The sequence below is a fragment of the Amphiura filiformis genome, chromosome 18 (assembly GCF_039555335.1).
Source record: "Amphiura filiformis chromosome 18, Afil_fr2py, whole genome shotgun sequence".
Taxonomy (NCBI): domain Eukaryota; kingdom Metazoa; phylum Echinodermata; class Ophiuroidea; order Amphilepidida; family Amphiuridae; genus Amphiura; species Amphiura filiformis.
This window is the reverse complement of record NC_092645.1, coordinates 20,376,262-20,402,689: the sequence shown is the minus strand read 5'-3', so window position 1 is coordinate 20,402,689 and position 26,428 is coordinate 20,376,262. Positions and strand designations below refer to the sequence as shown.

The window sequence follows — 26,428 nt, the reverse complement described above, 5'->3', positions numbered from 1 at the left end:
AAACCACTCAAAATAGAGTGAAAACCATTCTAAAAGAGTGAATTTCAACTCTTTCAAGGAGTTAAATAAAATAAAGGACAACACATTTTTCGAGTTGTCCTTCATTTAACTCCTTGTAAGAGTTGAAATTCACTCTTTTAGAGTGGTTTTCACTCTATTTTGAGTGGATTTAAAGTTAAAAAACACATTTCACTCTTTTTTGAGTGGTCTTATAAGTGAATCACTCTTTTGGAGAGTGAGTTTTTCACTCTTTTAGAGAGTAGGCCTACACATGATTATTGCACTAATACATGCATTTCGTCGGTCGCAACACATAGTGGCGTAGAGTGATTTTCCAAACTTTCCGTTTCACATAGTGGCGTATAGCTTTAGAGCTAACTATTATGCTATAACCATGATAACAGTTATTCCATGTTAACTATAAAGACACAGTTTAATAGTTTGAACCTTAAACTTCATTTTCAAATGGAATCGGGCCACTGAGAGATAACAGTGGAGAAGTATAGACCCCGTTACTACTGTCTGTTCAATTAGCTTAGATTCTTGAATTTTTAAGATATTTGAAAAAATGAAAAATTGTGGCGAAAGTCATCAAAGAAAAGTGTTAGCACAGCATTAGACCTAACGTGATTTATACTTTTCAAATTCCCAAGTTCAATTTAAAACCCCATTTGTATTCAATTTTGCCCCATTTTAGGCAGTTACTTGGGTCCACCAAAAGGGTTCGCGACCTTTTTACAAATCGAGTGGGACGGTCCATTCTCAACTTAGGGCATAGACCATATCCAATTTAGCAAAACAATCTGTCCACCAATCTGTCCTGTCATTTCAATTGTTATACCGTTCCGGTTATTGGATAGGTTCTATAGGTGATGATGGTCCACTGGTTTTTGTTATACGAAATTATATGGCGCGATTACGTTTTATGCATAACATTATTCTGAGCATTATTTATTTTCCTAAACAATGACATTAAAATTATGGATTTCGTTTTTATTTCATTGGTTTACAATGTAAATTGAGTTTTGTTTAATACCACCATTCCTTCCCAAGAATATCAGCATTCGCTTGACATTTTCAGATACAGTGACGTTACAAGAATTGTTGTCTGTAACCCGATTATTTTAAATAATATTTTCTTGTACAAAAGTTCTTTTGTTTCACAGTTTTTTCAGTTTGTATTCAACAAACAAAACGAAATAACAAATTGAAAATAAATGTGTAGTTTTATAATAGGCCTACACCTTCTCAGAGCCATTCTCAGACCCATTCGCACAAAAAATAAATAAATAAATAAATATTCAAAGTTCTAGAATAGAAATAAATAAATAAATAAATAAATAAATAAATAAATAAATAAATAAATAAATAAATAAATAAATAAATATTTAAGCAAGGAATATATTTATATAGCCTAAGCTGGGCCTATTTTAATAATAACGTAATGTTTCAACAGTAGGGTTTCAACACAAATTAGGCATAGGCCTACTGGCAAATATTTTGCTAGACAATACTTCCTGATGCGGATGGTCGAATAAATACTATCTCTGCACATTGTGACATTCGTCCCCATTGCTCTAAATGGATTGATTCAAAAAGTTTATGGTACCCGACGTTCTACGGCTTTTTATGAAAATATCGCGGGAAAAGACCAAAATTGAATACAAATGGGGTTTTAAATTGAACTTTAGAATTTGAAAAGTATAAATCACGTTAGGTCTAAGGCTGTGCTAACACTTTTCTTTGATGACTTTGACCACAATTTTTTATTTTTTCAAATATCTTAAAAATTCAAGAATCTAAGCTAATTGAACAGACAGTAGTAGCATATCCTTCAAAAACGGTTTGCTCGGAAACGTATTTTGTCCTTCACGTACGCCACTATGTTTGCGACCGACGATTTAATACATAAAGGTCCATTCAGTGATTTGCTCATCCGGACGATCGTAAAAATGATCAAAATTCAAATCTTGGTACCTTTGTCATTGCCATATAGATGTACTAACATAGCCTGCTAGTGGTTCAGCCGAAAGCCGTGTAGAGAGGAGGATCTTCTCCAATTCATGAACTTTGTAAACACATTCCATCCCGCTCTTCAGTTTACTTGGGATATATCTACCACTCAGGTTACTTTCCTTGACATCTCCATCAGTGTTAACCAGGGCTCGTTATCTACATCAATCCACTACAAGCCTACAGACTCACATTCATATCTCACATATTCGTCTTCTCATCCCAGATCATGTAAGGATTCTATCCCATCTTCACAGGTACTACGTTTAAGACGTTTATGCAGCGATGATGGCGATTTCAATCAGCAAACTACCAAGATGATTGATTTCTTTACTGATCGTGAGTATCCCCGCGCGGTCACCACAGCAGCCGTCGAACGTTTCCAGAACATCACAAGAGACGAATGTCTTCGTATCAAGCAACCCCGTAATGGTTCTAACCGTCCAGTGATGGTATTAACATACCATCCCAACACCGTACCCGTTAGCAACATCATCATCCGGAATTGGAAACTCCTTCAAGACCACCATTCTACCAATGAAATATTCCCTGAATCTCCCATGATATCATATCGTAGAGATAAGAACATTAAAGATCGGCTTGTTCACTCCTATCTCAATCCTACCGACAGCTCAGCGTGTGGCACTGTTCCATGTCATCGCCGTCGTTGCAATACCTGTAACCATATATCTGATACTAATTGTGTCAGTAGCACTTCAGGCACCTACCACATCAGAAGCGAGTTTTCTTGTACTTCTACACATGTGATTTATGCACTTGGGTGTCGACGACATCCGCATATTCTGTACATCGGTGAAACTGAACGGCGTTTGGCGGATAGGTTCACCGAACATAGACGAGACGTCCTCATACGTGACACCGCCAAACCAGTCCCTCAACATTTTAGAGGGGATAGTCATACCATCACGGACCTTACAGTTACCGCTCTCACCCAAGTGCATAATACTCACAAACGGAAAGTCGAGGAACAACGCATCATATTTAATCTTGGCACACTTCAACCCAATGGGATGAACATTCAATTTAATGTCTTCAACCTCAATATTTAACTTTTCACATTACTTTCATCTTTTGCATTTCCTTTCTTTTCTTTTCTTCTTTCTTTTCTTCTTTTCTTTTTCTTGTCTTGTCTTCTTTTTCTTTTCTTTTCTCTCTTTTCTTTTCTTTTCTTTTCTTTTCTTTTCTTTTCTTTTCTTTTCTTTTCTTTTCTTTTCTTTTCTTTTCTTTTCTTTTCTTTTCTTTTCTTTTCTTTTCTTTTCTTTCTCTTTCTTCTCTTCTTCTTCTTTCTCTTCTCTTCTCTTCTCTTCTCTTCTCTTCTCTTCTCTTCTTTCTTTTTCTTTTTTTTTTTCTTGTCTTTTCTTTTCTCTTTTCTTTTCAGGTTTCTTTTCTTTACTCTAATTTTTCTTTTCTCTTCTCTTCTTTTCTCTTTACTTTACTTTTCTTTCTTTATTTCCTTCATTTTTCTTTGCAGTAATTTTGATTTTGACCTTTTGCGTGTCTTCCCCCTTTGCGTCGCGATAGACCTCGCGCATTTCAATCTATGTTTTCACGCACGACTCCGCGCGCGACTCCTCACGCGTTTCTGTGCTCTCCTCTTCCTTTGTTTTCCGGCACGCAAAAGGTCATCACTTGACAAAGGTCTATGACCGAAAATTCGTGTTTAATTTTGCTACGCAAATAAATCTATACAAATGTGGTTTGACACCAAATATTTCTGCTCTTGGACTCTTTTACTTATCATTATTCAAACCTACGCAGCCACAACCTTTTTACTGTCTTATGAATCTACACCTGCTGCGACTATGCAACCTAGAAGATTACTGCAAACTCTCAGGCGTGAACTCAACGCTTTTCTACATCTCTACCCTGCTAATTTGGCTGAATGCGCCTTCAACTTCGGGACATCTACCTTCTGTAAGACCCGCTACTGCAGCCACGTCCATTTCATCTCCAAGTGTGTAAGGCTCAAACTTATTCCTAAAGGATTTCAGATACAACATGGCGGCACTTCCACAGCGAACGTACCTGCTATCAACAAGGCGACCGCAACGTGCTCACGTAAGATCATGCGTATTACGCTAGACTCTTTTCATAGAACTATATCTAAGCATGATGAGGATCGTCGTTTCTTCGCCAATAACCTTGTCAACCTTTGTACCAGACCTGTACTCTACGATATCCGTGCTTTCATACATGAACAAAATCAAAGGTATTTCCAATGCTTGAAACATGTCAAAGAATCAAAAATTGCCTCGCTCAAGCAAACCCAGAAGAAGACACCACGCAATCAGAAAACTAATGAGAAACTTGTTGTTACTATACCCGAGGACTTGACCATCTCAGAATCTGAACGCAGTGTTCTCGCCAAGGGATTGAAATTTATCCCTATCAATAGACATGTTGATGAATTCCAAATTCGTCAAGACGCACAACAATTCTACAGACGACTCCGTTTAAAGGCCCATTTCCATTCACAGAATCAGAACGATGATGACGATACAGATGATGAATCAAATGATAGTACCGATATCCAACCAGTATCCAGTTATCTAGATACTCTGCAGAAAGTGAAGTCTAACTTCACACCAAAAGAAGGTCAGTTACCTGTTCTTGACTTTTTCATCGACAAATGTGAAAACGACATTAACAAACTGGATTTCAAGCAATCTCATAGGAGACGCAACACAACTGTAGAAGAAGATAAGGCCTTGAAATCTCTTCACAACAATCCAGACATTGTTATCAAGCCAGCAGATAAGGGTGGTGCAATAGTGGTATGGCGCAAAGATCTATATCTGGAAGAAGCGGAACGTCAATTATCTGATAATTCGACCTACCAACAGCTAGATAGTGACATTACTGAAGACCACCAAGAACTTGCCAAAGAAACTATTGACGAATTGGTCAACTCTAACGAACTTCCAGATGCTGCCACCTATCTCATCAACCCTTTGCCACGCACGAGCAAATTCTATCTCTTACCCAAAATCCATAAAGTTGGCACACCCGGGAGACCTATTGTATCCGCATGTAATTGCCCTACTGAACGGATCGCACAGTACTTGGATGAAATTTTAAGACCTATCGTTGAGTCTCTACCAACCTATGTCAGAGACTCCCCACACGCTCTTCGTATACTCAATGAACTGGATATACATGATGAACGTCTTCTTTTGTTTACTATGGATGTTAAGTCTTTATATACTTGCATTCCTCATGATGAAGGACTCCGAGCTCTACGCTTCTTTCTCGATCAGCGATCCGAGAAAAATCCCTCCACCGACGCACTGTGCCGTCTTGCCGAGTTAGTACTCACTCTCAATTGCTTCGAATTCAACGACAAGTTCTACCTGCAACTACGTGGCGTCAAAATGGGTTCTAGACTTGGTCCAGTATACGCATGCATCTTCGTTGGTTTTATTGAACAACAATTTCTCGCCCGCTACCAAGGTACTAAGCCCATTCTATTCCTGAGATACATCGACGATATTTTGGGCATCGCGAACTGTAGAGAGGAGGATCTTCTCCAATTCATGAACTTTGTAAACACATTCCATCCCGCTCTTCAGTTTACTTGGGATATATCTACCACTCAGGTTACTTTCCTTGACATCTCCATCAGTGTTAACCAGGGCTCGTTATCTACATCAATCCACTACAAGCCTACAGACTCACATTCATATCTCACATATTCGTCTTCTCATCCCAGATCATGTAAGGATTCTATCCCATCTTCACAGGTACTACGTTTAAGACGTTTATGCAGCGATGATGGCGATTTCAATCAGCAAACTACCAAGATGATTGATTTCTTTACTGATCGTGAGTATCCCCGCGCGGTCACCACAGCAGCCGTCGAACGTTTCCAGAACATCACAAGAGACGAATGTCTTCGTATCAAGCAACCCCGTAATGGTTCTAACTGTCCAGTGATGGTATTAACATACCATCCCAACACCGTACCCGTTAGCAACATCATCATCCGGAATTGGAAACTCCTTCAAGACCACCATTCTACCAATGAAATATTCCCTGAATCTCCCATGATATCATATCGTAGAGATAAGAACATTAAAGATCGGCTTGTTCACTCCTATCTCAATCCTACCGACAGCTCAGCGTGTGGCACTGTTCCATGTCATCGCCGTCGTTGCAATACCTGTAACCATATATCTGATACTAATTGTGTCAGTAGCACTTCAGGCACCTACCACATCAGAAGCGAGTTTTCTTGTACTTCTACACATGTGATTTATGCACTTGGGTGTCGACGACATCCGCATATTCTGTACATCGGTGAAATTGAACGGCGTTTGGCGGATAGGTTCACTGAACATAAACGAGACGCCCTCATACGTGATACCGCCAAACCAGTCCCTCAACATTTTAGAGGGATAGTCATACCATCACGGACCTTACAGTTACCGCTCTCACCCAAGTGCATAATACTCACAAACGGAAAGTCGAGGAACAACGCATCATATTTAATCTTGGCACACTTCAACCCAATGGGATGAACATTCAATTTAATGTCTTCAACCTCAATATTTAACTTTTCACATTACTTTCATCTTTTGCATTTCCTTTCTTTTCTTTTCTTCTTTTCTTTTCTTCTTTTCTTTTTTCTTGTCTTGTCTTCTTTTTTCTTTTCTTTTCTCTCTTTCTTTTCTTTTCTTTTCTTTTCTTTTCTTTTCTTTTCTTTTCTTTTCTTTTCTTTTCTTCTCTTTTCTTTTCTTTTCTTTTCTTCTCTTCTTCTTTCTCTTCTCTCTCTTCTCTTCTCTTCTCTTCTCTTCTCTTCTCTTCTTCTCTTCTCTTCTCTTCATTTCTTTTCTTTTTTCTTTTCTTGTCTTTTCTTTTCTTTTTTTTTTTTTCAGGTTTCTTTTCTTTACTCTAATTTTTCTTTTCTCTTCTCTTCTTTTCTCTTTACTTTACTTTTCTTTCTTTATTTCCTTCATTTTTCTTTTCAGTAATTTTGATTTTGACCTTTTGCGTGTCTTCCCCCTTTGCGTCGCGATAGACCTCGCGCATTTCAATCTATGTTTTCACGCACGACTCCGCGCGCGACTCCTCACGCGTTTCTGTGCTCTCCTCTTCCTTTGTTTTCCGGCACGCAAAAGGTCATCACTTGACAAAGGTCTATGACCGAAAATTCGTGTTTAATTTTGCTACGCAAATAAATCTATACAAATGTGGTTTGACACCAAATATTTCTGCTCTTGGACTCTTTTACTTATCATTATTCAAACCTACGCAGCCACAACCTTTTTACTGTCTTATGAATCTACACCTGCTGCGACTATGCAACCTAGAAGATTACTGCAAACTCTCAGGCGTGAACTCAACGCTTTTCTACATCTCTACCCTGCTAATTTGGCTGAATGCGCCTTCAACTTCGGGACATCTACCTTCTGTAAGACCCGCTACTGCAGCCACGTCCATTTCATCTCCAAGTGTGTAAGGCTCAAACTTATTCCTAAAGGATTTCAGATACAACATGGCGGCACTTCCACAGCGAACGTACCTGCTATCAACAAGGCGACCGCAACGTGCTCACGTAAGATCATGCGTATTACGCTAGACTCTTTTCATAGAACTATATCTAAGCATGATGAGGATCGTCGTTTCTTCGCCAATAACCTTGTCAACCTTTGTACCAGACCTGTACTCTACGATATCCGTGCTTTCATACATGAACAAAATCAAAGGTATTTCCAATGCTTGAAACATGTCAAAGAATCAAAAATTGCCTCGCTCAAGCAAACCCAGAAGAAGACACCACGCAATCAGAAAACTAATGAGAAACTTGTTGTTACTATACCCGAGGACTTGACCATCTCAGAATCTGAACGCAGTGTTCTCGCCAAGGGATTGAAATTTATCCCTATCAATAGACATGTTGATGAATTCCAAATTCGTCAAGACGCACAACAATTCTACAGACTACTCCGTTAAAAGGCCCATTTCCATTCACAGAATCAGAACGATGATGACGATACAGATGATGAATCAAATGATAGTACCGATATCCAACCAGTATCCAGTTATCTAGATATTTGCAGAAAGTGAAGTCTAACTTCACACCAAAAGAAGGTCAGTTACCTGTTCTTGACTTTTTCATCGACAAATGTGAAAACGACATTAACAAACTGGATTTCAAGCAATCTCATAGGAGACGCAACACAACTGTAGAAGAAGATAAGGCCTTGAAATCTCTTCACAACAATCCAGACATTGTTATCAAGCCAGCAGATAAGGGTGGTGCAATAGTGGTATGGCGCAAAGATCTATATCTGGAAGAAGCGGAACGTCAATTATCTGATAATTCGACCTACCAACAGCTAGATAGTGACATTACTGAAGACCACCAAGAACTTGCCAAAGAAACTATTGACGAATTGGTCAACTCTAACGAACTTCCAGATGCTGCCACCTATCTCATCAACCCTTTGCCACGCACGAGCAAATTCTATCTCTTACCCAAAATCCATAAAGTTGGCACACCCGGGAGACCTATTGTATCCGCATGTAATTGCCCTACTGAACGGATCGCACAGTACTTGGATGAAATTTTAAGACCTATCGTTGAGTCTCTACCAACCTATGTCAGAGACTCCCCACACGCTCTTCGTATACTCAATGAACTGGATATACATGATGAACGTCTTCTTTTGTTTACTATGGATGTTAAGTCTTTATATACTTGCATTCCTCATGATGAAGGACTCCGAGCTCTACGCTTCTTTCTCGATCAGCGATCCGAGAAAAACCCCTCCACCGACGCACTGTGCCGTCTTGCCGAGTTAGTACTCACTCTCAATTGCTTCGAATTCAACGACAAGTTCTACCTGCAACTACGTGGCGTCAAAATGGGTTCTAGACTTGGTCCAGTATACGCATGCATCTTCGTTGGTTTTATTGAACAACAATTTCTCGCCCGCTACCAAGGTACTAAGCCCATTCTATTCCTGAGATACATCGACGATATTTTGGGCATCGCGAACTGTAGAGAGGAGGATCTTCTCCAATTCATGAACTTTGTAAACACATTCCATCCCGCTCTTCAGTTTACTTGGGATATATCTACCACTCAGGTTACTTTCCTTGACATCTCCATCAGTGTTAACCAGGGCTCGTTATCTACATCAATCCACTACAAGCCTACAGACTCACATTCATATCTCACATATTCGTCTTCTCATCCCAGATCATGTAAGGATTCTATCCCATCTTCACAGGTACTACGTTTAAGACGTTTATGCAGCGATGATGGCGATTTCAATCAGCAAACTACCAAGATGATTGATTTCTTTACTGATCGTGAGTATCCCCGCGCGGTCACCACAGCAGCCGTCGAACGTTTCCAGAACATCACAAGAGACGAATGTCTTCGTATCAAGCAACCCCGTAATGGTTCTAACCGTCCAGTGATGGTATTAACATACCATCCCAACACCGTACCCGTTAGCAACATCATCATCCGGAATTGGAAACTCCTTCAAGACCACCATTCTACCAATGAAATATTCCCTGAATCTCCCATGATATCATATCGTAGAGATAAGAACATTAAAGATCGGCTTGTTCACTCCTATCTCAATCCTACCGACAGCTCAGCGTGTGGCACTGTTCCATGTCATCGCCGTCGTTGCAATACCTGTAACCATATATCTGATACTAATTGTGTCAGTAGCACTTCAGGCACCTACCACATCAGAAGCGAGTTTTCTTGTACTTCTACACATGTGATTTATGCACTTGGGTGTCGACGACATCCGCATATTCTGTACATCGGTGAAACTGAACGGCGTTTGGCGGATAGGTTCACCGAACATAGACGAGACGTCCTCATACGTGACACCGCCAAACCAGTCCCTCAACATTTTAGAGGGGATAGTCATACCATCACGGACCTTACAGTTACCGCTCTCACCCAAGTGCATAATACTCACAAACGGAAAGTCGAGGAACAACGCATCATATTTAATCTTGGCACACTTCAACCCAATGGGATGAACATTCAATTTAATGTCTTCAACCTCAATATTTAACTTTTCACATTACTTTCATCTTTTGCATTTCCTTTGTTTTCTTTTCTTCTCTTCTCTTCTCTTCTCTTCTTTTCTTTTTTCTTCTCTTGTCTTCTCTTGTCTTTTCTTTTCTCTTTTCTTTTCTTTTCTTTTCTTTTCTTTTCTTTTCTTTTCTTTTCTTTTCTTTTCTTTTCTTTTCTTTTCTTTTCTTTTCTTTTCTTTTCTTCTCTTTCTTCTTTCTCTTCTCTTCTCTTCTCTTCTCTTCTCTTCTCTTCTCTTCTCTTCTCTTCTCTTCTTTCTCTTCATTTCTTTTCTTTTTTCTTTTCTTGTCTTTTCTTTTTTTTTTTTTTTTCAGGTTTCTTTTCTTTACTCTAATTTTTCTTTTCTCTTCTCTTCTTTTCTCTTTACTTTACTTTTCTTTCTTTATTTCCTTCATTTTTCTTTGCAGTAATTTTGATTTTGACCTTTTGCGTGCTTGCGTCGCGATAGACCTCGCGCATTTCAATCTATGTTTTCACGCACGACTCCGCGCGCGACTCCTCACGCGTTTCTGTGCTCTCCTCTTCCTTTGTTTTCCGGCACGCAAAAGGTCATCACTTGACAAAGGTCTATGACCGAAAATTCGTGTTTAATTTTGCTACGCAAATAAATCTATACAAATGTGGTTTGACACCAAATATTTCTGCTCTTGGACTCTTTTACTTATCATTATTCAAACCTACGCAGCCACAACCTTTTTACTGTCTTATGAATCTACACCTGCTGCGACTATGCAACCTAGAAGATTACTGCAAACTCTCAGGCGTGAACTCAACGCTTTTCTACATCTCTACCCTGCTAATTTGGCTGAATGCGCCTTCAACTTCGGGACATCTACCTTCTGTAAGACCCGCTACTGCAGCCACGTCCATTTCATCTCCAAGTGTGTAAGGCTCAAACTTATTCCTAAAGGATTTCAGATACAACATGGCGGCACTTCCACAGCGAACGTACCTGCTATCAACAAGGCGACCGCAACGTGCTCACGTAAGATCATGCGTATTACGCTAGACTCTTTTCATAGAACTATATCTAAGCATGATGAGGATCGTCGTTTCTTCGCCAATAACCTTGTCAACCTTTGTACCAGACCTGTACTCTACGATATCCGTGCTTTCATACATGAACAAAATCAAAGGTATTTCCAATGCTTGAAACATGTCAAAGAATCAAAAATTGCCTCGCTCAAGCAAACCCAGAAGAAGACACCACGCAATCAGAAAACTAATGAGAAACTTGTTGTTACTATACCCGAGGACTTGACCATCTCAGAATCTGAACGCAGTGTTCTCGCCAAGGGATTGAAATTTATCCCTATCAATAGACATGTTGATGAATTCCAAATTCGTCAAGACGCACAACAATTCTACAGACGACTCCGTTTAAAGGCCCATTTCCATTCACAGAATCAGAACGATGATGACGATACAGATGATGAATCAAATGATAGTACCGATATCCAACCAGTATCCAGTTATCTAGATACTCTGCAGAAAGTGAAGTCTAACTTCACACCAAAAGAAGGTCAGTTACCTGTTCTTGACTTTTTCATCGACAAATGTGAAAACGACATTAACAAACTGGATTTCAAGCAATCTCATAGGAGACGCAACACAACTGTAGAAGAAGATAAGGCCTTGAAATCTCTTCACAACAATCCAGACATTGTTATCAAGCCAGCAGATAAGGGTGGTGCAATAGTGGTATGGCGCAAAGATCTATATCTGGAAGAAGCGGAACGTCAATTATCTGATAATTCGACCTACCAACAGCTAGATAGTGACATTACTGAAGACCACCAAGAACTTGCCAAAGAAACTATTGACGAATTGGTCAACTCTAACGAACTTCCAGATGCTGCCACCTATCTCATCAACCCTTTGCCACGCACGAGCAAATTCTATCTCTTACCCAAAATCCATAAAGTTGGCACACCCGGGAGACCTATTGTATCCGCATGTAATTGCCCTACTGAACGGATCGCACAGTACTTGGATGAAATTTTAAGACCTATCGTTGAGTCTCTACCAACCTATGTCAGAGACTCCCCACACGCTCTTCGTATACTCAATGAACTGGATATACATGATGAACGTCTTCTTTTGTTTACTATGGATGTTAAGTCTTTATATACTTGCATTCCTCATGATGAAGGACTCCGAGCTCTACGCTTCTTTCTCGATCAGCGATCCGAGAAAATCCCTCCACCGACGCACTGTGCCGTCTTGCCGAGTTAGTACTCACTCTCAATTGCTTCGAATTCAACGACAAGTTCTACCTGCAACTACGTGGCGTCAAAATGGGTTCTAGACTTGGTCCAGTATACGCATGCATCTTCGTTGGTTTTATTGAACAACAATTTCTCGCCCGCTACCAAGGTACTAAGCCCATTCTATTCCTGAGATACATCGACGATATTTTGGGCATCGCGAACTGTAGAGAGGAGGATCTTCTCCAATTCATGAACTTTGTAAACACATTCCATCCCGCTCTTCAGTTTACTTGGGATATATCTACCACTCAGGTTACTTTCCTTGACATCTCCATCAGTGTTAACCAGGGCTCGTTATCTACATCAATCCACTACAAGCCTACAGACTCACATTCATATCTCACATATTCGTCTTCTCATCCCAGATCATGTAAGGATTCTATCCCATCTTCACAGGTACTACGTTTAAGACGTTTATGCAGCGATGATGGCGATTTCAATCAGCAAACTACCAAGATGATTGATTTCTTTACTGATCGTGAGTATCCCCGCGCGGTCACCACAGCAGCCGTCGAACGTTTCCAGAACATCACAAGAGACGAATGTCTTCGTATCAAGCAACCCCGTAATGGTTCTAACCGTCCAGTGATGGTATTAACATACCATCCCAACACCGTACCCGTTAGCAACATCATCATCCGGAATTGGAAACTCCTTCAAGACCACCATTCTACCAATGAAATATTCCCTGAATCTCCCATGATATCATATCGTAGAGATAAGAACATTAAAGATCGGCTTGTTCACTCCTATCTCAATCCTACCGACAGCTCAGCGTGTGGCACTGTTCCATGTCATCGCCGTCGTTGCAATACCTGTAACCATATATCTGATACTAATTGTGTCAGTAGCACTTCAGGCACCTACCACATCAGAAGCGAGTTTTCTTGTACTTCTACACATGTGATTTATGCACTTGGGTGTCGACGACATCCGCATATTCTGTACATCGGTGAAACTGAACGGCGTTTGGCGGATAGGTTCACCGAACATAGACGAGACGTCCTCATACGTGACACCGCCAAACCAGTCCCTCAACATTTTAGAGGGGATAGTCATACCATCACGGACCTTACAGTTACCGCTCTCACCCAAGTGCATAATACTCACAAACGGAAAGTCGAGGAACAACGCATCATATTTAATCTTGGCACACTTCAACCCAATGGGATGAACATTCAATTTAATGTCTTCAACCTCAATATTTAACTTTTCACATTACTTTCATCTTTTGCATTTCCTTTCTTTTCTTTTCTTCTTTTCTTTTCTTCTTTTCTTTTTCTTGTCTTGTCTTCTTTTTCTTTTCTTTTCTCTCTTTCTTTTCTTTTCTTTTCTTTTCTTTTCTTTTCTTTTCTTTTCTTTTCTTTTTCTTTTCTTTTCTTTTCTTTTTCTTTTCTTTTCTTTTCTTCTCTTTTCTTCTCTTCTCTTCTCTTCTCTTCTCTTCTCTTCTCTTCTCTTCTCTTCTCTTCTCTTCTCTTCTCTTCTCTTCATTTCTTTTCTTTTTTCTTTTCTTGTCTTTTCTTTTCTCTTTTCTTTTCAGGTTTCTTTTCTTTACTCTAATTTTTCTTTTCTCTTCTCTTCTTTTCTCTTTACTTTACTTTTCTTTCTTTATTTCCTTCATTTTTCTTTTCAGTAATTTTGATTTTGACCTTTTGCGTGTCTTCCCCCTTTGCGTCGCGATAGACCTCGCGCATTTCAATCTATGTTTTCACGCACGACTCCGCGCGCGACTCCTCACGCGTTTCTGTGCTCTCCTCTTCCTTTGTTTTCCGGCACGCAAAAGGTCATCACTTGACAAAGGTCTATGACCGAAAATTCGTGTTTAATTTTGCTACGCAAATAAATCTATACAAATGTGGTTTGACACCAAATATTTCTGCTCTTGGACTCTTTTACTTATCATTATTCAAACCTACGCAGCCACAACCTTTTTACAACCTTTTTATAGGCCTATTTAAAAATATAGCTATACATGTATTTGAATGAGGCTTCAATTTCGTCAATCAATACTGGGAGATAATGATAAGATTTCGGTTCTAAGAACTTGGACACTTTTCTGATGAGCGTTTTGAGCTTGTTTGAGCCCTCTCTTTTAGACTTATTTTTTACCAAATCTGGATTTTAAACACGTTACCATGGCATCAGAAGGTAGCGAAAATATATGTTTCACTTTATTTTTAACTATGTATAGCTTTTATCAACCTAATTGCACCTGCAAAGTTTCAGGTTCGAACTCCGAGTTAAACTCGTTTTTTACCAAATCTGTGTATTTTAAACACGTTTCCATGGCAACAGAAGATCACGAAAACACGTGTTTCACTTTATTCTACTGTTTATGGTTAGCTTTTATCAACCTTGACATATTTGCAAACTTTCAGGTTCGAGTTTCTAAAAATAACGGAGTTAGACTCATTTTTTACCAAATCTGTGGATTTTAAACACGTTACCATGGCAACAGAAGATAGCGAAAATATATGTTTCACATTATCTTACTATAATATGGTTAGCTTTTATCAACCTTGACACACCTGCAAAGTTTCAGGTTCGAGTTTCTTAAAATGACGAAGTTAGACTCATTTTTTACCAAATCTGTGGATTTTAAACACGTTACCATGGCAACAGAATATCACGAAAACATGTGTTTCACTTTATTCTACAGTTTATGGTTAGATTTTATCAACCTTGACATATTTGCAAACTTTCAGATTTGAATTCCTAAAAATAACGGAGTTAGACTATTTTTTTACCAAATCTGTGGATTTTAAACATGTTACCATGGCAACAGAAGAGCACGAAAACATGTGTTTCACTTTATTCTACTGTTAATGGTTAGCTTTTATCAACCTTGACATATTTGCAAACTTTCAGGTTCGAGTTTCTAAAAATAACGGAGTTAGACTCATTTTTTACCAAATCTGTGGATTTTAAACATGTTACCATGGCAACAGAAGGTAGCGAAAATATAGGTTTCATTTTATTCTACTCATGATGGTTAGCATTTATTAACCTTGACATATCTGCAAAGTTTCAGGTTCGAATTCATAAAAATAACGGAGTTAGACTCGTTTTTTACCAAATCTGTGGATTTTAAACATGTTACCATGGCAACTGAAGGTAACGAAAACATATGTTTCATTTTATTCTACTGTTGATGGTTAGCTTTTATCAACCTTAGCACACCTGCAAAGATTCAGATTTGAATTCCTAAAAATAACGGAGTTAGACTAATTTTTTACCAAATCTGTGGCTTTTAAACGCGTTACCATGACAACAGAAGATAGTGAAAATATAAGATTCACTTTATGTCACTATATATGGTAAGTTTTTATCAACCTTGACATATTTGCAAAGTTTCAGATCAAGATTCAAAAAGTAACGGAGTTAGCTCATTTAAAACCTTTTTCCCTTGATTTTCATCAAAATCACAAAAATCATGTTTTTTTGACGTTTTAGCTAAGATTTTGGTCACGTGACTTGTAAATGAGAATTGGTATGCCCAAATATGGAATCATTATTGTGTTAGCTTTCCAAATAACCACAACAAGCAGGCCGCCTAATGTATGCAAACAGCAGACAACATGATGCACACTTTTGGTGGTCCGCTTGATTTCCAATACTAGCAGTCCACCACATATTGACATCCAGTGTCACACCAGATGTCAACATCTGGTTGTCAACTGGATGTGCCTAAACCGGAGTGCCACTGGATGTCACATCCAGTGGACCACCAGTGGGCACCCGGGTGTCCACTGGATGCGCGAAATGCCTGTGCACGTCACATAATATTGAGACAATGATAGACGACGGAAGTTAGTGGAGGGGGTAGGGTTCCCGGGGGGGGCACTCAACTTAAATTTTGGTAGGGGTGTGCGGCGCGGAGCCCCGAACTTTGGGAACTAAGAACTGATTTTCGGGCAAAATAGGGGCTTGAAGAACTGAAATTAGGGCCAAATTATAGGCTGTTGAGCTAATTTCTAAATTATTTCCAAATTTGAGCTTAAAGAGCTACAATTGTCAGATTTTGAGGCTCAAAGAACTGGAGCATATCCAAATGTGGGGCTTAAGGAACTGCCGGAGAGCCTGAAAAAGGGACCCTTGAGCGCCGCACATACCCGTACCACCTTAACATGTGAGTGCCCCCCCCCCCGGGGTAGGGTTGTACTGTAGGCCTACTGGTGGTCGGGAGTCAGGACCCCTAAATTTTAGGTGGGGACAGGGGGGCCGACCCTCTAAAATCATAATAGACATTAAGAATCATAGCAACCTCTAGGCCTACATTCTTCCAAATGCCCAAAAGGTCCCCTTTTTAAGTTTAATTTGCGAGCGTAGCCAACGAAAAACTAGGGGCTTTTTAATGCCTTTTTGGTCAAAAAAGGTCCATATTTTGGAAAAATCCACGCCTGCAGTCCAAAAAGGTCCATAGGCCTATTTTGGAAAAAAAATCCACTTTTTCAAATCAGCCCCCCCCCCAAAAAATAAATCCTGGTTAGGAGCCTGAGTGTAGGGGTGTCACTTACACTCTAAATTACAAGGATTTAAAAATAAATCCTTAAGACTGTAGTTAGGGACCAATCAATTTTAGATTTAAAATTAATCTTATAGATTTGAATTTTAAATCTTAAAGATTTAATTTTAAATCTTAAAGATTTAATTTTAAATCTTAAAGATTTAATCTTAAAGATTTAATTTTAAATCTAGCACTTGATTGGTCCCTAATCACAGTCCCTTGGGATTTATTTTAAATCCTTGAAATTTAGAGTGTACACCCAAATAACGCCAGTGGTGGCACCAGGAATTTTGTGGGCAAACTCGACAAATTATGCCCCCCCCCCTCAAAAATAACGCAAGTGGTGGCACCAGGAATTTTTTTCAGGGGGTGGAGGGGGGGCAATTTCTGGGTGGGCAAACTCGACAAATTTTGCGCAAAATTGCCGCAAAAAGTGGAAATTTACGTAATTTTGGAGGTTTTGCCTAAAAAGACGGGGGGGGGACTTGGGGGGGGCAAGAAAAATATTTGTTTTTCGTAGCGCCGTTACTAGACCAGGCTCAAGCAAAATGCCCAGGCAGGATAAAAAACTATATGGAAAAAGTTCAGATGCGAAAATTCATATTGGCCTATCCATTTGTCTCAATTTTTAAAATACATACAATTATAATGTACGGTACTGCAACCAGTGGCGGCGCCAGGGAGGGCATGAGGGGCAAATGCCCCCAGTCAGAACTCTTGCCCCCCTGTTGCCCCACCCCCAGTAAAAACCCAAAATTACAAAAAATTTCACCTTTTTGCGGTAAATTTGTTGATTTTGCTCCCCCCCGAAATTCACTTTGCCCCTTCATGCCCCCCCACCCGGAAAAATTCCTGGCGCCGCCACTGACTGCAACGTCAAGATTAAAGCGTATAGCATTACATCAAGATCAAAATCACAATAAGAAATTAATAATGTGCTAGCTACTTTTGATCATAGTTCCACAATACTTTGCTTGATTTTCAATGGAGGATGATGTAGCTAAATAATATTTAAAGAGGAAATCCGCCTGAGCAGTTCTTCCGAGGTGAACCAAACCTGCCTGGTTATCAAATTAATCAACGACAATTAGGCTAAATGTTTTAATGTTATTGCATCAATATTAGCACATAATTCGGTAATCATCAGGCGGGTTTGGTTCATCCCGGAATTATTGGTCTGGCGGGGCAGCCGGGGCTTCCTCTTTAAAATCTTAAATTGTCTGAAAACTTGTTAACGTTTTCATATTTTTACACCTGTTTCCATGGTTTCAGAGTAGATCTAATACCCGGAGAGGGCACTCAATAAAACAGGGAAGGGCGGCCACATTGACCCCGTCCCATTGTTCAACTCCTCTCACCCAATGACCCCTTTTTCGTTTGACTGAACGCACTCTCACCCAATAACAACTTTGTTATATTTTTCTATCACCAAAAGACCCCCATTTCAAGAATCGTGGCCAATTTATGATAATCTCTCACTCTTCAAGGACTAGAGTCACTCTTTGTAAGAGTGAAAATTCACTCTAAAAGAGTAAAGAGTGAATTTTCACTCTTTTACATTAATAGATTATATACCTACTGCTGATATTGGTATGGATGAAAAAGCTATCTACTGCTGATATTTGTATAGATGAAGACGCTGCCAATTGCCGATATTGGTATGGATGAAGTAGCTATCTAATGCTGATATTGGTATTGATGATATAGCTATCTACTGCTGATATTGGTATGGATGAAGTAGCAATCTGCTGCTGATATTGGTATGGATGAAGTAGCAATCTGCTGCTGATATTGGTATGGATGAATTATGTATATACCTACTGCTGATATTGGTATGGATGAAATCTACTACTGATATTTGTATAGATGAAGTAACTACCTATTGCCGATATTGGTAGGGGGCACGGTGGCTCAGTGGATACGGCGTTGGACTCATAATCTGAAAGCTTGCTCGACGTGCGTGGGTTCGATTCCCCGTTCCATCACCGTGTTGCGCCCTTAGGCAAGGCGCTTTGCCTCGCTTGCCTCACCCCACCCAGGTGCAATGGGAAGCTGTTAGGGGTAGTCACAGTCGTTGTACTGATGGACCCTGCGCCACTTGTAGGCTGCAAACGTGGTTCCGACATATTCGAATGACGGCGGAATAAATGTAAAGCCCTTTGAGGCTGTTTACGGCATAAAGCGCTACATAAATATCTACATTTATGGTTTTTTTATGGATGAAGTAGCTATCTAATGCTGATATTGGTATTGATGATATAGCTATCTACTGCTGATATTGGTATGGATGAAGTAGCAATCTGCTGCTGATATTGGTATGGATGAATTATGTATATACCTACTGCTGATATTGGTATGGATGAAATCTACTGCTGATATTTGTATAGATGAAGTAACTACCTATTGCCGATATTGGTAGGGGGCACGGTGGCTCAGTGGATACGGCCTTGGACTCATAATCTGAAAGCTTGCTCGACGTGCGTGGGTTCGATTCCCCGTTCCATCACCGTGTTGCGCCCTTAGGCAAGGCGCTTTGCCTCGCTTGCCTCACCCCACCCAGGTGCAATGGGAAGCTGTTAGGGGTAGTCACAGTCGTTGTACTGATGGACCCTGCGCCACTTGTAGGCTGCAAACGTGGTTCCGACATATTCGAATGACGGCGGAATAAATGTAAAGCGCTTTTAGGCTGTTTACGGCATAAAGCGCTATATAAATATCTACATTTATGTTTTTTTTATGGATGAAGTAGCTATCTAATGCTGATATTGGTATTGATGATATAGCTATCTACTGCTGGTATTGGTATGGATGAAGTAGCAATCTGCTGCTGATATTGGTATGGATGATATAGTTCTACTATAATTATATTGGTATGGATGAAGTAGTTAGGCCTATATACCTACTGCACTGATATTGGTATGGGTGAAATAGCTATCTAGTGCTGATATTTGTATAGATTGCCGATATTGGTATGGATGAAGTAGCTATCTAATGCTGATAATTGGTATGGATGATATAGCTAAAGCCACGATTTCTCCGTGTTACGAAATTTAAAATCCACTATAAAGCACTGAAAAATGTTTTAAAAGTGTATTTTGTCTTACCTTTTACTGTAGACTTCTCCGTAGTCCACTTGCCCATTGTGCATTATTCTGCCTGGCTGTTGCATTTAAGCTTAAAACTCTGATTTAATTAATTTGTGCACAATTGATAGATTTTCACATCTGATCTTTAGTTCAGTCACCGTACTCCCTCTGTTTGTTAGCTTTAATCGGGCCATGAAGGTAGTAGAGAAGGAGTGAGCTCGAGTTAAGCTCATTGCGCAAATCCTATTGTAAACACAATAGAGACAGATGTACCTTTGATCTAATGATCATCGCCGATAATTTCTGGAATGACTCCGTCTCATGGGGGGTTCATATTTTAGTAACAAGTAAATCACGTATGCGCAAAACATGTATTATGGATGCGCATACATTTACTTAGCTGTTGAACTTGAATATTCATATTTCATTTAATATATGATGTTTTTTACGATTAAGAGCTCTTGAACATAATTTTTTAGAAGTGGCTCTATACCTCAAAAAATAGATTTTTCTGATATTTTGTGCAATGATGCATGTTAGGGTGTTGACTACTTGTGTGACTAAAAAAAGCTGTGATTAGTGATTTTGTGTTGATGGTTTGGTTAGGAAATGCTTATTTCTAATTTTCATACATCGAATGTACATAGTATAGATTGTTATATGAATGTTTAAACACCTGAGCACAAAGTAAGTGTTGCCAGAATTCTTGATAAAATACCCAAAATCATATATATATTTATATGTGCCACGATCCAACCACAGTGACATCGCCCCGATATCTTCATAGTAGAAATCGCCATGGTAGGTTGAATCCACAGCCACCTATGACCATTTTATTCGGACCTTATGAGATGCATATTATTAGCGGAGTGACTTGACTAAGGCTACTGTATAGACGGGGTAATTGATTTCTCGCTCTGTGAGCAAGCTTGTATACGACATTGCGGTCAATGGTTATACTCTCTCCACTTGAGTGAGTGCCGCTATAGCCTGCTGCGCGCTGTAGTCCATATAGGACCAACGCAATATAAAATTGAGAGTTTTGGTCAAATTTTGACTTCAAAGCGCACGGCCAATTTTCAAAGCGCACGCTAACAACTATAATATCTGTTCAACACATATTTTCAAGTGTATGAGACCACATCTGGTTTCTTGAGAAAAATTCATTTACGGGAGATATTCATCATTTTGTAACCCAGTATCCGAAGATTTTCGTCTGATATCAAAATCGTGCATAGCAATTCACGTGTATGGATCCCGTGTATTCATTTTAATGTCTCTGCTGCACCAAATAATTCCTCTCATAATGTCGCTATGACGTCATAATGTGAGGACGCCCATGCAAATTTGGAAAATTTCAGCTATGTACAAAAGAAACCATTGGTGGCCCTCACCAACACCCCCTCTATGGTCATCTTTGACAGCCGGTCCTACCCCCAGGTAAGGTGCTGGTAAACATTTTTACACTAAAGTGAGTGCAAAGGATGGATCTATGATTAGTTTAGGTCGGGTCGTAAATGCGCGCATTTTTTATGACGGATAAGAAATTTTGGGGTGGTACTTCGTAGTTCTAATATCATTAATAATCAAAAATATTCACATCATTATCAATAATATTTAAAAATATTAATACCAGTATCAATAACACTAATAATCAAAATTATTTATATCAATATCCATAATAAGCAAAATATTAATATTAATATCAATAATAAGCAAAATATTAATATCAATAATAATCAAAATATTAATATCAATATCAACAATAATCAAAACTATCTTAATATTTTAAAATTGTATTAATATTTTTGATTATTATTGACATTGATATTAATATATATTTTTGATTATTATTGATATTGTTATTTTTGATTATTATTCATATTAATATTTTTGATTATTATTCATATTAATATTAATATTTTAGATTATTGATATCGATATTAATATTTTTGATTATTATTGATATTGATGTTAATATATTTGATCATTATTGATTTTGATATTAATATTTCTCATTATTATTGATATAGATATTAATATTTTGATTATAATTGATATGGATATTAATATTTTTGATTATTATTGATATTGATATTAATATTCTTGATTATTATTTAAATTGATATTTATATTTTTGATATTAATATTAATATTTTTGATAATTATTGATATTGATGTTAATATTTTTGATTATTGTTGATATTATTGATGTTAATGTTTTTGTTTATTTTGATATTGATGATAATATTTTTGATTATTATTGATAACAATATTTATATTTTTTTTAAATTATTACTGAAATTGATATCAATATTTTTGATTATTATTGATATTGATATTAATATTTATATATTTTTAATTATTACTGAAATTGATATTAATATTTTTGATTATTATTGATATTGATATTAATATTTTTGATTATTATTGATATTGATATTTATATTTTTGATTATTATTCATATTAATATTTTTGATTATTATTGATCAATAGAAAACAAAGAACAAAATTAATACCCATAATTACCCTGACTATAACTTTGCACTAGATAATACTAGAACTGTGGGGTTTTCAAAATTTGAAAACGCTTTTTAGGACAAGCTATTGATGATAGTAAACCAAATTTTGACGTTGTCAACTTTAGCATGAGAGGACTGGATCGTGGCATTATGATTTTGGGTGTTTTATCAAGAATTCTGGCAACACTTACTTTGTGCTCAGGTGTTTAAACATTCATATAACAATCTATACTATGTACATTCGATGTATGAACATTAGAAATAAGCATTTCCCAACCAAACCATCAACAACAAATCATACTATCAGTAAAATACTAATATTGGGTGTTTTATCAAGAGCTCTGGCAACACTAATTTTGAATTTTCAGTGTTTAGATATTTACAAAAACGAAAAAGTGTTGTTTGGATTCACCTTGAAGGAAAATATTTGTCAAATGCACAAAATTTTGACAAAAAGGCGTAATTTGACAAAATGTCAATTTGCAAAAATACCGTTTTTTCTGGCAACACTGTATTTAGAAGTAACATTTGCCCAAGCTGATTTTTATTAAAATGTAAAGTACGTAGCTTGTACTACCCACACTAGAATGGACAAGATCCTGGGAACACCGGGTTGTTGATTTTCATGATGATATTTTAGGGGCTAAAATGACATTTTATGAAAAAGTGAAAATACACCTGACAGATGGGCTCTGCACGTACCCTTAAGAATAACTTATTGACCTCTAAATATGCTGATCATCAGATGAATAGATGTCCTTTCACATAAACTTAATGTAATGTTCCAGCATTATATGGCTTAGATTCAGCGAACACTTGAAATAACATGTTTTTTAACTAATTTCACTGCCAATTTGGCCCAAAATGACAGAATCTGGATTTTGGCCGTTTCCATGGCAACGAGCCGATTTTTGAATTTTTTAGTCACACAAGTAGTCAACACCCTAACATGCATCATTGCACAAAATATCAGAAAAATCTATTTTTTGAGGTATAGAGCCACTTCTAAAAAATTATGTTCAAGAGCTCTTAATATGTTGAAACATGTTGTTCCAGAATGTTTCTGAACAGTTTATTATGGAATGGTACAGTTCACACACATTTTAAGGACGGGTAAAATTGTTTTAACAACTGTTTTAAAAATACGAAGATCTTATTAAAACAAATTGCGCATTGTTAAGTTGAGGAATTCTCCCATCAAACGAGATGTATCTCACTGTTGCCCGGTACTGCCCGGGTTGGGCGTATTTTATTTGTTTACCCAAAACTTTAACAATTGTTCCTCCCCCGAGGTTTCAAAATAACCGCGTCCTGAGCCCTCTTTTAATCTAGGCAATGAAAGAGATGTAAAGCATAATGTGCATCATTTTCATCAAGTTAGAATGACTTATGCTGTTTCAGCATATTTATAGCGCACACAAGTGTGCGACGATGCATGTATACAACACAAAAGATTATAAGTGATAATCGCGTTACATAATCAAAACGTTGATCTCGAAACCTCAAAGGGCGGCAATTATGATTGTACAATAGAATGCATGCGAGCTTTCTCCTTCTCTACTACCTCCATGATCGGGCCTTCGCGAATAAACTGGTAGATTCCAAAATCAGAATAATTATTGTTCAGTATTAAGGGATCTGGAATGAGCGTTTTGAGCGTTTCGACATTATTTTTGTGGGACATGAGAGCACAGCAGACATATCGAATTGCATTCTGAATACGAAGAATGTCTTTCTGATATCAAATAATTTTAAATTTTTTGAAATTAACGATATAATACAAATTTTATGACAAATTATTAAAATTTGATATTTTTCACATTTTGATATATAACAGTCCTCGAAGTAAATTTTATAAATTCTTAAAGTGTACGTAGCTGGGAGGAAAAGCCGACGACCAATTGAAAATTTTTGACCTTTCATATTGAAGATTTGGATTTTTTCCCAAAAAAGACCTACTTTTTTTGGTGTTTTGGGAAAAAATCCATATCTTCAATACGAAAGGTCAAAATTATCAATTGATCGTCGGCTTTTCATTCCACCTACATACACTTGAAGTATAAATCATCAGATTTATAAAGTTTACTTCGAGTACTGTTGAATATCAAAAATATCAATTTTTAATCCTTTGCCATAAAATGAGTATTACATTGCGAATTTCAAAAAATGAAAATTATTTGATATCAGAAGGACATTCTTTGTATTCAGAATGCAATTCGATATGCCTGATGTGCTCCAATGTAATAAATACTGTCCAAAGGTTCATACCCCACCCCTTAAAGTGAGCCATTATTCAAGATATGTTGCATTCAATTAACATAAGTATAGAGTGTATGCAATAAACCAACCGGAACGATATAACAATTGAGATGGCAGCCATGTTGGAGGACAGTTCTAAAATAGCTTAAGATGACAGAGGGACAGACCACTAGATCGATTCCACATCCATTCATACCTATCACCTGTTTTAATGTATTATCATGCGATTTGCCCCGTGGCACCTTATGGAGGACAGAATTTTATTTAAATGAGGATGACTCTGTCATGAGTGACGTCGTATTGCATACCCTCTATACTTACTTTTACTGTCACTAATTATATAAACTCTTTATGACCATTTTACTATTAATTATAATACACATCAGTATAATTTTGAGCTCCAACAGGATGCGTTCATCATGATTGATAATAACATATTTTTATTTAAATCAAAATTCGACTATGGCATAGTCTACTTTTACTGTAGTATAGCCAGAATCTTGCATTGTAGGCCTACTCTCTAAATTCCAAAGAGTGAAAAAGTCAATCCTCCTCGGAGTGACTCTTCGGGTCAATCGAAAAGATTGACATTTCAATCTACCAAGAGTGAAAATAACATATTTCCTCCATATGAATAAAATTTTCAGACGGCAAAGAGTGAAATTTCAATCTTTTTAGAGTGAAATTTTAAATCTTTTCACAGAGTGTTCCCTCAGCACAATCTCTCTCGATTGAAGTGTGTTTAAATTTAATAAACATAAATAAACTTCAATCGAGAGAGATTGTGCTGAGGGAACACTCTGTAAAAAGATTGAAAATGTCACTCTAAAAAGATTGAAATGTCACTCTTTGCAGAATGAAAATTTTACTCGTATGGAGAAAAATATGTCATTTTCACTCTTGGTAGACTGAAATGTCAATCTTTTCGATTGACCCGAAGAGTCACTCCGAGGAGGATTGACTTTTTCACTCTTTAGAATTTAGAGAGTAGAATTATTGCTTAATGGTTGGTTACTGCTAAATAATCACTTTTCTTTGTTATATTTTGCAAATCAACACAAAAATTAAACATTTTACACAGTGTTTCACTATTTTGTGACATTTTAAAATTTCCGTGAGCAAACCCTAAATTCCGTGAATTTTTCCGTTTTTAATTTTCCGTATCGCGGAGAAATCGTGGCTTTAGATATAGCTATCTACTGCTGATATTGGTATTGATGATATAGCTATCTACTGCTGATATTGGTATGGATGAAGTAGCAATCTACTGCTGATATTGGTATGGATGAAGTAGCTATATACCTACTGCTGATATTGGTATGGACGAAGTAGCTGCCTATTGCCGATATTGGTATATGGATGACGTAGCTGTCTACTGCTGATATTGGTATGGATGAAGTAGCTGTCTACTGCTGATATTGGTATGGATGAATTAGCTAACTACTGCTGATATTGGTATGGATGAAGTAGCAATCTACTTCTGATATTGATATGGATGAAGTAGCTATATACCTACTGCTGATATTGGTACCTATATGAATGACGATGAAATAGTTATCTACTGCTGATATTTGTATAGACGAAGTAGCTGCCTATTGCCGATATTGGTATATGGATGACGTAGCTGTCTACTGCTGATATTGGTATGGATGAAGTAGCTGTCTACTGCTGATATTGGTAT

The 26,428-nt window shown here is 37.8% G+C and overlaps 2 protein-coding genes across 2 annotated transcripts in view; one reads left to right on the top strand and one right to left on the bottom strand.

Annotated features, from left to right (window-relative positions):
• Positions 1-26,428, bottom strand: part of LOC140139972 (uncharacterized) — a 130,795-nt gene that overhangs the window by 26,362 nt on the left and 78,005 nt on the right. The window lies entirely within an intron of this gene.
• On the top strand, positions 10,832-12,337 carry LOC140139019 (uncharacterized). The gene has a single exon (XM_072160800.1). The coding sequence runs from the start codon at positions 10,832-10,834 to the stop codon at positions 12,335-12,337; it is 1,506 nt and encodes a 501-aa protein (XP_072016901.1).